The sequence below is a fragment of the Gigantopelta aegis genome, chromosome 7 (genome assembly GCF_016097555.1).
Source record: "Gigantopelta aegis isolate Gae_Host chromosome 7, Gae_host_genome, whole genome shotgun sequence".
Lineage (NCBI taxonomy): Eukaryota > Metazoa > Mollusca > Gastropoda > Neomphalida > Peltospiridae > Gigantopelta > Gigantopelta aegis.
The window spans coordinates 26,739,325-26,753,857 of NC_054705.1; the positions used below are offsets into that span (position 1 = coordinate 26,739,325).

General features: G+C 44.2%; 1 protein-coding gene across 2 annotated transcripts in view; it reads left to right on the forward strand.

Annotated features, from left to right (window-relative positions):
• Positions 1–14,533, forward strand: part of LOC121377379 (solute carrier family 12 member 8-like) — an 85,557-nt gene that overhangs the window by 7,797 nt on the left and 63,227 nt on the right. The window contains exons 1-2 of one of the 2 annotated variants that reach the window (XM_041505356.1): positions 2,909–3,032; positions 4,934–5,370. In XM_041505356.1, the coding sequence (XP_041361290.1) occupies positions 5,176–5,370 (195 nt within the window). In that variant the 5' untranslated portion in view covers positions 2,909–3,032; positions 4,934–5,175. Of the gene's footprint in view, positions 1–2,908; positions 3,033–4,933; positions 5,371–14,533 lie in introns of those variants that run through there. The other variant, XM_041505355.1, reaches the window with a different exon arrangement.

Below are 14,533 nucleotides of genomic sequence, written 5' to 3' on the forward strand. Positions count from 1 at the left end.
ACCCTACCCATGACTGGTACATGAATGAACAGTTTGTGTGATCGTGTTTATGGGAAAATATTGTAATATGAGAAATACTGGCAATACCCAACCCTACCCATGACTGGTACATGAATGAACAGTTTGTGTGATCGTGTTTATGGGAAAATATTGTAATATGAGAAATACTGGCAATACCCAACCCTACCCATGACTGGTACATGAATGAACAGTTTGTGTGATCGTGTTTATGGGAAAATATTGTAATATGAGAAATACTGGCAATACCCAACCCTACCCATGACTGGTACATGAATGAACAGTTTGTGTGATCGTGTTTATGGGAAAATATTGTAATATGAGAAATACTGGCAATACCCAACCCTACCCATGACTGGTACATGAATGAACAGTTTGTGTGATCGTGTTTATGGGAAAATATTGTAATATGAGAAATACTGGCAATACCCAACCCTACCCATGACTGGTACATGAATGAACAGTTTGTGTGATCGTGTTTATGGGAAAATATTGTAATATGAGAAATACTGGCAATACCCAACCCTACCCATGACTGGTACATGAATGAACAGTTTGTGTGATCGTGTTTATGGGAAAGTATGTTCATGTAGAACATATCCCTTGTTGTCTAACAGTTCTCCATCTTGGTCTTTAGACACCCACTGGGCTATTCTGCATTCTAGCCAGTGCTCCACGAGTAGTGGAGCAAAGGCCGTGGTATGTACTATTCTGTCTGTGGGATGTCGGTGCATATAAAAGATCCCTTGCAGCTAATCGCAAAGAGTAGCCTGTGAAGAGGCGACACCAGTTTTCCTCTCTCAATATCTGTGTGGTCCTTTAATTACCACATGTCTGATGCCACATAACCGTAAATAAAATGTGTTGAGTGCATCATTAAATAAAAACATTCCTTGCCTTCCTTCTGTCTCTTGACCTAATGTTAGAATAAACATGTTAGACAACAATTAGCCTTGACTGAGATGTTGTTATAAATATTCATGTGCTTTAAACCTTCTGTCTCTTGACCTAATGTTAGAATAAACATGTTAGACAACAATTAGCCATGACTGAGATGTTGTTATAAATATTCATGTGCTTTAAACCTTCTGTCTCTTGACCTAATGTTAGAATAAACATGTTAGACAACAATTAGCCATGACTGAGATGTTGTTATAAATATTCATGTGCTTTAAACCTTCTGTCTCTTGACCTAATGTTAGAATAAACATGTTAGACAACAATTAGCCATGACTGAGATGTTGTTATAAATATTCATGTGCTTTAAACCTTCTGTCTCTTGACCTAATGTTAGAATAAACATGTTAGACAACAATTAGCCATGACTGAGATGTTGTTATAAATATTCATGTGCTTTAAACCTTCTGTCTCTTGACCTAATATTAGAATAAACATGTTAGACAACAATTAGCCTTGACTGAGATGTTGTTATAAATATTCATGTGCTTTAAACCTTCCTTTTTCCATTGGGGAGTGGGTTGTAGCCCAGTGCTGAAGCTGATGTCTGATGTGCAGTTGATCTAGGATCGATTCCGTTTGGTGGGGACCTTTGGGCAATTTCTCATTCCAGCCAGTGCTCTACCATTAACGTAACAAAGGCTGTAGTATGTATTATCCTGTTTGTGGGATGGTGCATATAAAAGATCACTTTTATTTTTATGGTCCTTAACCGTGTATCCATGCCATATGACCATGTTCAGTGCATCCTTTATTTTGATGTAGAAAGAGAGAGAAATCCAATGCTGTGTGCTTCTCTTACTCAGTTTTACCTGCAGCAAAGAATGTAAATACATTACTCTTTCTAACTAATAGCAATGGATCTTTTTCCACTGACAGCACATACCACACAGTTTGATATACCAGCTGTGGAACATTGATTGAAATGAGAATTTGTGGTGGAGGAGGTGTTGATTATATGACCTATATTGCCATTGAAAGGAGCATTAAAATTAGCACTGAGCTACATCTTTCCCTCAGATCAGGTGATAGGTTTTAAGGTGCACATTCTGAGCAAGCTGTTGTAGCACACACCTGTCCTGGGCGCAGATGTCGACTTGTGCCGGCTCATCCATACAAGACAGGGAAGAGGTTGGGGAATGGGATGGGAGAGGGGACCGCCCGCACTGGGAAAGTGCAAGAGAGCACAAGCTGCCCGACCAGGTATTTGTGGTGCTGTTGTAGCACACACCTGTCATGGGCGCAGATGTCGACTTGTGCCGGCTCATCCATACAAGACAGGGAAGAGGTTGGAGAATGGGATGGGAGAGGGGACCGCCCGCACTGGGAAAGTGCAAGAGAGCACAAGCTGCCCGACCAGGTATTTGTGGTGCTGTTGAAGTGTCTCGTAGGATCAAGTCCAACAATGAAATAGTTTGCACAGTTTGTGAGGTAATTTTTGTGCATAATTTGGAACGTTTCATCGAAAGTAATTTTGGAGCTATCTGAGTGATTTGTCTTAGTTGGTCTTCCTTAGTTGTCCCTACTTTTCCTGTCTATGGGATGGTGCATATAAATGATCCCTTGCTACTAATGGAAAAATGTAGCAGGTTTCCTCTCTAAGACTATGTCAAAATTACCAAATGTTTGACATATAATAACTGATGATTAATAAATCAATGTGCTCTAGTGGTGTCGTTAAAAAACCCCAACTTTTTTCTTAGCAGCGTATAAAATATAGATCTGTTGGTGTAATTCCGTCCACACAGCAGTCACTTTACTGCACGTCATCTCTGAAAACATTTGCTAGTATTGTCTTCACAGCTGTTTCATTAGTCAATATTGATCTATTTTATGGAAGCCGTCATCTGACCAGGAGTATCAACCAATCAGAGTGCAGCTTTTGCAATCATCCACATTGCATTGTGATATCCTCCATCTGGAGATATTGATTGACTTTCCACACACAGGACTAGCGGCATTTGCAGTCTAAGCATATTATTCTGTGGATTAACCTGTTTTGAGAAATGTGTCTTTATGAGTGTATTGTGTGGATGACTGTTTGATTCGTTTTACTAGTGAGTTGATTAATTGTGTGTTGTTTGTATTTTTTTGACAACATGCATTCTGTGAGTTGTTGCATGTAACATGTACATCAGTATTTAGATGTTGATTTGTCAGATGGACTGTTTAGGTAATCAGGGGGCTGAGTTTGATCAATGTATTAGTAAATACTCAGTGTTACACAAGAGCATCTGTTAGAATTTTAATAAATGACCAAGTCATCAGTTTAGATATTGTTTTACCAATATCTGTAGTAGTGTGAATATATTATAATTAATATATTATGATAATGAACATATTTACATGTCTTGTAGTGTACAGACATGTGATTGAGATGTTTGCTCAGTGTTAAACGTTCAGTTTCTGGTGGTAGTGATAGTGTCAATGTTTGCTCAATGTTAAACGTTCAGTTTCTGGTGGTAGTGATAGTGTCAATGTTTGCTCAATGTTAAACATTCCGTTTCTGGTAGTGATAGTGTCAATGTTTGCTCAGTGTTAAACCTTCAGTTTCTGGTGGTTGTGATAGTGTCAATGTTTGCTCAGTGTTAAACCTTCAGTTTCTGGTGGTTGTGATAGTATCAATGTTTGCTCAGTGTTAAACCTTCAGTTTCTGGTGGTTGTGATAGTGTCAATGTTTGCTCAGTGTTAAACCTTCAGTTTCTGGTGGTTGTGATAGTGTCAGTGTTTGCTCAGTGTTAAACCTTCAGTTTCTGGTGGTAGTGATAGTGTCAATGTTTGCTCAATGTTAAACGTTCAGTTTCTGGTGGTAGTGGTAGTGTCAATGTTAAACCCTTTAGTTTTGGGTGGTTAAATGTTGCTCACGGCTTAAACCTTCGTTTCTGGTTGTTGTGATAGTGGTCAGTGTTTGCTGTTTGGTCAATGTTAAACATTCCGTTTCTGGTAGTGATAGTGTCAATGTTTGCTCAGTGTTAAACCTTCAGTTTTTGGTGGTTGTGATAGTGTCAATGTTTGCTCAATGTTAAACCTTCAGTTTCTGGTGGTTGTGATAGTGTCAATGTTTGCTCAATGTTAAATGTTCAGTTTCATGTCAGTCAAACTTGGTTTATAGTGGCATCTAGGAATGTTCATCTCAATGCATGTTCAAAAAAGAAGTTTATTAAATCAAAATTTTAATTCAAATTTTAAAATTTTCTTTTAATTTTTGTTTTTTCTGAATAGATTTATGGCAAGATATTTAATTCTGTTAAACTTTTTTCTTTTCTTTTTTCTATTGTTATCTGTTTCCATTTGTTGTGACCTTTATTGTAATACATGTCTAAGGACTCACCAGAAATATCCCGGTATTGTATGATCATGAATCTGACAATGCAATTTCATAATGGGAGTACGCATTTCACATGTCTCTAAAGTACACAACAGGTATATTTGAGATTATTAGATTCCATTATTACTGGACGTAATCAACAACGCTGGTTTTTAATTACATGTTTTGAAATCTTTTTGGTAAAGTAAAAGACAGACGTAATCATGCTCAGTTTTTAGTAATATTAACATACAAACAAGAGAGGTCTAATAGATAGTTTTTAGAAAATTAACAACAGATATTTTAAGAATGTACATATTTATGCATGTATGTGTAGCATGTCATGTGGCATACATAAAACAGGAACATGTGTAGCATGTCATTAAAACCTCCCCCCCCCCCCCCCCCCCCCCCCCTAACAAAATGAGTTACATAGCTGCCATGTGGTATACATGTATACGAAATACGCTTTGAAAGTTTTTTTATCTCACTAATCTGTAATAAACAAAATACAGGAGCTACGGTGGAGCCTGTCATGAGACCGATATACTTGTGATTACTTTGTAGCATGTCATTTTACCAGCTTTTGAAGCTGTCTTTTTACAGTGTCAGTAATCTGTGATAAACAAATGATGGGTATTTCCATTTCAGGCATTATAGCATGTTGGCGATCGTGTCTTCTGCGTGAGAGGAATCTTTAGCACGGATCTGTTGAGACTAACCAGCCAATCTGCGTGACCATGGACACAATCAATACCACAACCTCTGGTCTCTTCACACAGTCCTCCCGATCGCCGGGCTTTTAGTGTTACTACGGCAACTGAAACCAGTGGTGATGTCACTATGTTCATTTTCTTGGCACTCAATTAACAGGAAGTAAAGCCCGCTCCAGCATGGCGGCCCAGGAGGAGAGCGAGAAGTTGATGGCGGTGGGAACAACCAAGAAGAAACCCGACTGGAGCCGCTTCGGACTGAGTGCCGAGCAGCAGAAGGAGTCTGAGAAGAATTACGCTTCCACAGTCGACAGCGCTGATGGGGGTTACCATGGTGATCCCGGTCGCCAGAACGAGATATTCCGTGAAGATCAGGTAAGCTGTGTTTATCAGTGGGATCAATATGTGTACAGTGAGCGGGAAATATGTTACTGTGCTCAGAGACCCATACCATATGGTGTCACTCATTGTGCTTACATCAACAAGAAAATATACCATTTTATCACTGTGTGCTTCTTTGTTTGTGTAGTGATTATTTTTAGTAGAATGTTTCTTTTCTTTCTTAGAAATCTTGCTAATCTGTTGTTAAATTGAGAAAGTGTAATTTATTAAATTTATGCACACAAACTCAACATATGTGTACTTTTCGTACTTCAGTATTATGAGTTTGGATGTTTAATTAAGAGTTAGAGAGGCTTATTGTAGTGTACTTGTGAAGTAAATAATATGGAAAATGATATTAGCTAAGAAACTTGCAGGCATAAGATGTGTGTTCCATTCAGTTACAATTTCATACCAATCATCCTTTTGGTGTTAGGATCCAAGGAATATCAGATTTGCAGATATCCATGCTTTCAACCATCCATGTATCTGTCCATGCATTTGCATCCATCTCCGACGCCATATAACCGTAAATAAAATGTGCTGAGTGCGTCGTTAAATAAATAATTTCCTTCTGCATCCATCCACCATCTATTCATCGATCTATCAGGGCAGAACATAGTCCAGTGGTAATGCTACCGCCTGATGCACAGTCAGTCCAAGATTGATCCCAATCGGTGGGCCCATTGGGATATTTCTCATTTCAGTCAGTACTCCACCACTGGTGTAACAGACGTCATGGTATGTACTATCCTGTCTGTAGGATAATCCAAGATTGATCCCAGTTGGTGGGCCCATTGGGATATTTCTCATTTCAGTCAGTGCTCCACCACTGGTGTAACAGACGTCATGGTATGTACTATCCTGTCTGTAGGATAATCCAAGATTGATCCCAATCGGTGGGCCCATTGGGATATTTCTCATTTCAGTCAGTGCTCCACCACTGGTGTAACAGACGTCATGGTATGTACTATCCTGTTTGTAGGATAATCCAAGATTGATCCCAATCGGTGGGCCCATTGAGATATTTCTCATTTCAGTCAGTGCTCCACCACTGGTGTAACAGACGTCATGGTATGTACTATCCTGTCTGTAGGATAATGCATACAAAAGATCCGTTGCTGCCAATCCAAGAGTAGCCCATGGCATGGCAGCAGTGGACTATCTCTCTCGTTATCTGTGTGGTCCTTATCCGTATTTCAAACACCATACAACCATACATAAAAGGGGTTTAGAACATAGTTAAATACAATTTGTTTCCTTTCTTTAATTCATCCATTGGTCTGTCCATCCATCTGCCCATCCATTTGTCCATCCATCCATCCATCCATCCATCCATCCATCCATCCATCCATCCATCCATTTTACCCTGTCCATCCATTCATACATCTGTCTGTCTGTCTATCCGCTCATCCTGTTCACTCCCTCCCATCCATCAAACCAAGCATGTCTCTGTTTGATATTCCATGCATGGGTACTTTTTACCAAGTTGATCTAAGTGCGTTCCTGATGTCCATTAGAATGTTAATCATCTAATATATTGCAGTACAAGTTACATGTCACACGTCACACACTGCCTGAACGATATTACAGTGTGTCAGTGACTAGGTGAACAGTATTTGATTGGATCGTCATGCTTCGATTACTGACAGATGTTACAGGGTATGGTAATACGGCATCGTGGTGTTTTAGCTGACAGTTATGTTTATTAATTATATTGACTGACAGAATCAGATTTGGAGAGAATAATGTTTGTATCAAGATACAGAAATGAAAACATCTGCTATGACCATAATTCTTGTTAATTGATTGTTAAATAATCAAAGACTTTGGTATGTGCTATCCTGTCTGTGGGGTAGTGCATGTAAAAGATCCCTTGCTATTAATGGAACAATGTAGCAGGTTTCCTCCATAAGACTATGTAAAAATTACTAAATGTTTGACAACCAATAGCTGATGAATAATAAATCATTAAACAAAACAAATTTTAACTGATTGCTAAATATCCCCAGCAATGGTATCTATCAGTTTATGTTTGATTAGTCTTATTCAACTTACTGTGCTAGCACAACAAATATGCTATTCAACCTGAGTCATACCTACACACTGCAGAATTCTCTCCCTTGCCGGATATGCGCAATGCTATCCTTGCACGGGCTACCTGTAACTTCATTCTCAATTCTGCAGTCCACCTGTTAACACCTGTTAAGCTTTGGCAAAAAGTTTTCTTTACTTGTAATTTTGTGTTTGTTTTTTTGGTTGAACTTGACATACGGTTGGTAGTTGGGAATTCTGTGTTGAATTTACCATGTCCGACGCGAGTTCGTTGACAGCTAGCGCACGGAAAGTTTGTGCGCGAGATGGTTGTCCATTTCTTTTACGACGTAAAGACACACACGTGTTGTGTCCGGACTGTCGGTCTTGTTCTCAAGACCGTCAGTGTGAGATCTGCGCCACGTGGTCTCCTGACCAGTGGGGTCGGTTCGGTTCGCAGACTCAGGTTTCGGGTACCAGCAAAATCTTGTCGTCTGCTTCGGCAGTAGTCGGCAAGTCGGACTTAGTGGGTAGGTCCCATAAGTCTGTAGACACTTCGAAAAGTGTCCGGAAAGGGGGGAAACACAAGGGTGTTTCTTCTTCGGTCCGTGTTACGAGTACAGTTACAGATACTTCGGGAGCGCCCCCCCGGGCTCCTATTGTGACCGTGGTACGTGAGCCGTCTTCGTTAGTGACGGCGCCTTCCTCTGTTTGTGTGGCTTCGTCGCGGGCGTCGCCATCGTCGTTACGGTTACCTTTACAAACAGAAGGGGGGCAGGGTGGAGTCGTCGCGGCACCGGTTTTGACGACTTCATCGGTTACCGAGCACATGCACTCCGTTGTGCATAGGTCCACTGCTTCGTCCGCAGAGCAGGTGGCCCCGACTTTGCCTTCGATTGCTGACAGTCGCTTCGGCACCTCAGCATTCTCAAGGCCCGAGGAGAGTTCTGCCAGTTTGCTTCGAACTGAGCCAGTTGTTCCGATGCCGGGATCCGTCTCTGATGGCATCCCGACCGATGTTTACCGTTGGGTGGAGGACTCATCCCGTTTGGGTCCTCCGTTTGCATATGTTTACCCCAAGGGTCCGGTGACTTCGGTAGCAACGGACATCTCCTCACAGTTTGCACCGTCTTTGGTCCCTACCTCTTCGACTTTACTCGATAGAGGACGAGGTTCGCGCAGATACCCCTCGGTTGGGGGTACTCTGTGGCCGCAAACTCCGACCGTTCCGCACTTGGCGCAGGAACGACCGTTAGGTTTTCAGGAAACGTTGTTTCGGAGTTTTGTGGAATTTTTGAACGCTTCGCCTCAGTTGGGATCATTGCTTTCGCAGACGGGACCGACGGGTGCGGCTCCCATTCCCCCCCCCCCCCCCCCCCTGGTTTTCCGCCAAAACCAGCAGAAACTGCGTCTCGACAGCAGTTTGACGATGCAGTTAGGGATTGTCGTTCGGTTCCTATTGTTTCCGTCTCGGGAGACGCTGCCCCAGGGGCGTCTCGATTAGGGGGAGGAGTCCATATCGATCTTCGGGATCCAGTGGACAGTGACCTGGCTTCAGAGGAAGCGTCGGTTGGACCGGATTCTGTCGCTGACCCAGCTCTCTCTCACTCTCGGTTCGGAGGTAGAGGAGGAGTGCGATTATCCGGCGGTTCTGGCTTTTGTCAGGGACCAGGTCCGACAGGTATGCGGGGACGCTATACCTCAGGTTGAGGCCCAGCCTACATTCAAGGGTGTCTCCTTCGGGAACCGTTCTTTGAATTTGGTCACTCCTCGTGAGGAGTCGGGTTTACCACTTGCACAGGAGGCGCACAGTTCACTTTGTGACATTGATGTGTTGATCACTGGCAGTGATCGTATCCTGGGAGTGGGTGTTGATGAGTACCCAACGGCACTGCCTACGGGGAAAATCCTAACGGGAGCGCGCATTTTTCGTGCCGACTCCTATGAGACGTTGGGGGCGGATTTTCTCGAACATCCGGCGGTCGTTCCCGCTAGTGTCCGAGCCGCTTGTTCCCCATCGCCGCATGTGTCATTGCCAATCGCGGATCTGGAATCGTTCGAACGGCTGGCTAAGTCGATGTTCCAGGTTAATAACCATTTAGGTACGTTCCTATTTGGCTTGGATAAGGCTGTCGAGAGCCTTCCCGCGATGGCGAAAGGCTGTTTGGAGGCTGCGTCAAAAGCCTCTAAGCATATCGCTCAGTTATCTGGCCGATTGTTTGCGAACAGTCTTTTGTTACGGCGTGACCATTACCTGGCGGGTTTGAGTGCGTCAAACGTTGCGAAGACGTTTTTTCGTACACGTTCGGTACGGGAAAATTTACTTTTCGGTCCCGATTTTAATATTGTCCTAGACAAGGATTTGTCGCGACCAGTCCCGAACACTCGACCCTCAACCTCTGGTAAACGTCGGTCCACGTTTTCGGGGTTCAAGCCTCCTCCTGTAAAAAAGGCTGCTTTTTTACAGTCGGCTCAGATCCCTAGGGTTCCTGACACTAGGAGGCAACCAGGTAACAACCCGTCTTCCGCTAAGCGAGGACGCAAACGTCGTACTGCGTTCCGTTCTCAGTCCACCAAAGGCGTTGCGCCTACGGGTGGTAAGCGGTTGGGGTGAGGGTACGTGAACGATCGGCAGTTGCTTTCGGAGGTACCGTTAGCAACCATACCCGTGGGGGGCAGGCTCCGCCATTTCCTTCGAAATTGGTGCAAGCTGCCTGGTCTCGACCCCTGGGTTCTGTCGGTCGTTCGACACGGTTACAAAATACCCTTTTCTTCGAGCCCCCCTCTTACTTCCACTCCGAGAATGCCGCCGTTACCGTCCGCGGATCGGCGCGTTTTAGTGGAGAGTATGATTGCCGAGTTTCTCGACAGAGGGGCCATCCAGAGAGTCAGTCTGGACACTCCGGGATTTTATTCTCATCTTTTCTTCGCCCGGAAGAAAAATGGGGAATGGAGACCAATCCTAAATTTGAAGCCACTGAACGTCTACGTCGATGTTCCTTCCATGAAAATGGAAACGGTTCATTCGGTCCGGAACCTGCTTCAAATTGGGGAGTGGGCTGTGTCGATCGATCTGAAAGACGCATACCTCCATGTCCCGGTGCACAAGGCGTTTTGGAAGTTTCTGCGCTTCCTGTTCGACGGGAAAGCGTACGAGTTTCGTGTGCTCCCGTTCGGTTTGGCGACGAGTCCCCATGCTTTTACACGTGTGGTAAAAGCGGTGGTAGGTCATGTTCATTTGTTAGGGGTTCGAATGCATACCTATCTGGACGATTGGTTGATCCCAGCTTCGTCGCAACAGGAGTGTCAGACCAATGTCGGGTTGGTTTTGGACACGATCCTCCAATTGGGTTTTATTCCCAATTGGGTGAAATCGGAGTTAACGCCGGCTCAGATTTTCACATATCTCGGAGTGGTCTTCGATCTTGTGGTAGCGTCGGTTCGTCCCACCGATGCGCGTATCCACAATTTCCAAACGTCGGCGCGACGTTTGATGGGGGAGCAAAGTACTACGGTACGATCTCTCCACGTGGTGTTGGGCCACCTCGAATCTCTGGCCTCATTGATCGTGCGGTTCAGACGATTCAAACGACCACTCCAGTGGCATTTGTCCCCACGGTGGGACGGTCACAATTGGGACACGATAGTGCCTCTGGGCCCATGGTTCACTCATCCGATACAGGAGTGCCTGTCGGACAAGTGCATGTCCCTATCGGTTCCGTTGCACCCCCCTGCTCCGGATCTGATCCTGTTCACGGATGCGTCGCTGCACGGGTACGGGGCGCATCTGTTGGATCAACACATTTCAGGGGTATGGAATCTCTCCGAGAGGAAGCTTCATATCAACTGTTTGGAGATGGAGGCAGTGCATCGTGCCTGTCTTCATTTCCGGTGTGTTCTTCGACACCGTCGAATTCTGTTGAGATGCGACAATACGTCGGTAGTGGCATATCTCAATCGTTGGGGTGGAACCAAATCGGAGACTTTGGGTCGCAAAGCTCTTGCGATTTTGGAATTCTGCGACCAACTAGGGACCACTCTGTGGGCGAAACACATTCCTTCATCGGTGAATGTGTTAGCAGATGCCCTCAGTCGACATACCCCTGTTCAGACGGAGTGGATGTTGAACAAAGGGGTGGTCGCAGCGGTTCTTCGGGTGTGGGGCAGTCCACAGGTGGACATGTTTGCCACACGGTTGAACAACCAATTGCCGGTGTTCGTGTCCCCGGTACCGGACACATTGGCGTTGGAGTACGACGCGTTAAGTATGGATTGGACGGGACTGGATTTTTATGCCTTCCCTCCTCCTGTCTTACTCGGCAAGGTGTTGACCAAAGTGGTCCAGGAACCTTGTCACGTGACGTTGATAGCTCCTCTGTGGGTGGCGCAGCCCTGGTTTCCACAGCTCCTGTCACTGTTAGTGGCAGTCCCGTTCCGATTACCAGTGTTGTCCGATCTACTCAGCCAGCGACTGAGTCAGACGGTGTGGCATCCGAAGCCGGAGGTCTTCCGGTTTCACGCGTGGAGGTTATCAGGGCTTCCTTGCGACGCAGAGGTTTTTCGACAAGAATTGCGCATCTCGTCTCTTCAGCAAAGCGCAAATCTACCGAGTCGGTTTATCAGTGTCACTGGCGTATGTGGGTTCGTTGGGCGAACGCACGGGATTTCGATCCCTTATCGCCTACTGTCAACGATTTAGCGGAGTACTTTCTGGCGTTGGTCCAAGAAAGGAAACTTAAAGTCATGACAGTGAAAAGTCACAGAGCTGCGATTTTCACTACTCTTAAACAGTGTGGATGTCGTGACTTTTCTACCAACTTGGTGTTGCATGATTTACTTAAATCATTACAATCCACGGTTGAACGACCTTCCATTATTCCGAAATGGAATGTCTTTCTGGTGTTGCATGCTCTTAAGGGTGCGCCTTATGAGCCGTTGAGGTTTGCTAGTCTTCGTGCCTTGACGTGGAAGACTCTGTTTCTGGTTTCACTGGCAGCTTGTCGTCGGATCAGTGAGATACATGCTTTTTTGCATGACTTGGTTGATTACAATTCGGACGGGTCTGTCACTTTACGTACCGACCCTATCTTTGTTGCTAAAAACCAGTCTCCAGGGGAAGAGTTTCCACCTACTGTCATTCACAGTTTATCTCGTACACTGTCATCTGATAACTCGGATAGACTTCTTTGCCCGGTGAGAGCATTGAAGTATTATTTGCAGCGTACGAAAAACCGGCGGCAGGGTAAAAAGAGATTGTTTATTTCTTATACCATTAGGCCGGGTGATGTCACAAAAAATGCTTTGTCTCGATGGATAGCAGCTACCATCAAGCTAGCATATGAGATGGCGGGTGATCATGTGTTACGGAATTTCTCTGTTAAACCACATGAGATCCGAGCCATTTCTGCTTCCCTGAATTTTCATGACTCTTTAAGTATTATAAAGGTCATGAATGCAGGGGTTTGGAAAGGACGGCACACTTTTGACCGTTTCTATTTCCGGGATATGGCGGTTGGTCCTGACGGTACGCGTAGGATCCAGACAGTCATTGCGGCTCAACACGTCGTGTCTGTGCGCAGGGCAACGGAAAGGGGTCGACCTCTTTTCCGTCCGACTGCCATCGTTTCACACTTCGGACATGTTTAACACTCCACTCTTTTCTGAGGGATGGGGTTTTTTGTAGTGTTGTCTACCGTTTCCTCTCCCTGGGGAGATGTTTTTCCTCCTTTTCATGGGGATGAGTTTTTCTTTTGGGAAGCCCCTTTTTATTCCCAAAAGTTTTTTGACTCCTTGTTACCGTATGTCGTGGTTCGTCCTATCTCCATGTCATTACTTCAAAGGAGCTTTTTGGGTACGGGTAAGTCCTCTATTTTCTTACCTCCTCCCATTAATGTTGAATTCACGTGCTCTAACGGTGTCATTGCACGTCCGTTATAGCATATTTGTTGTGCTAGCACAGTAAGTTGAATAAGACTATTAGAAAATTTGTTTCTAATTTTCATTATTATTCATACTTACCTAGTGCTAGCACAACAAACTATACCTCCCACCCACCCCTATGAGGCTTTCCCTCGGTGGGTGGACTTTGAACCGAGAATGAAGTTACAGGTAGCCCGTGCAAGGATAGCATTGCGCATATCCGGCAAGGGAGAGAATTCTGCAGTGTGTAGGTATGACTCAGGTTGAATAGCATATTTGTTGTGCTAGCACTAGGTAAGTATGAATAATAATGAAAATTAGAAACAAATTTTCTAAGATACTTCAAAATATTGTTAATTTTAATTATATGTGGTGTTTAACATATGCTTCTATCGATACTTTGTCTAGAGAGTGCAAAAAGAAACCAGCTACTGGTGCCACAGAGACTACTCCCACTTATTGGCAGCAAGAGCTCTTTTACATGTACTTTCCTATAGGCGTGACAGCATGTATGTATACCACAGTATTAATCATGGGACACTGGTTGGGATGAGACAGACATCTAAAGACTCCTCCCTGGATGATTGAATTAACAGACCATTGCACCTGAGGTGAACGTTTACCCTGCCTCTATTGTGTTGGTTCAGTTAAACAGACTGAATTAAGAGACCATTGCATCGGAGGTAAACATTTACCCTGCCTCTATTGTGTTGGGTCAGTTAAACACGCTGAATTAATAGATCATTGCACCTGAGGTAAATGTTTACCCTGCCTCTATTGTGTTGGGTCAGTTAAACACACTGGATTAAGAGACCATTGCACCCGAGGTAAATGTTTACCCTGCCTCTATTATGTTGGGTCAGTTAAACAGACTGAATTAACAGACCATTGCACCCGAGGTTAACGTTTACCCTGTCACTATTGTGTTGGGTCAGTTAAACAGACTGAATTAACAGACCATTGCACCCGAGGTTAACGTTTACCCTGTCTCTATTGTGTTGGGTCAGTTAAACAGACTGAATTAACAGACCATTGCACCCGAGGTTAACATTTACCCTGTCTCTATTGTATTGGGTCAGTTAAACAGACTGAATTAACAGACCATTGCACCCGAGGTTAACGTTTACCCTGTCTCTATTGTGTTGGGTCAGTTAATTAAACACACTGATTTGACTGAACTCATTTTCATATAAAATAACCAAAC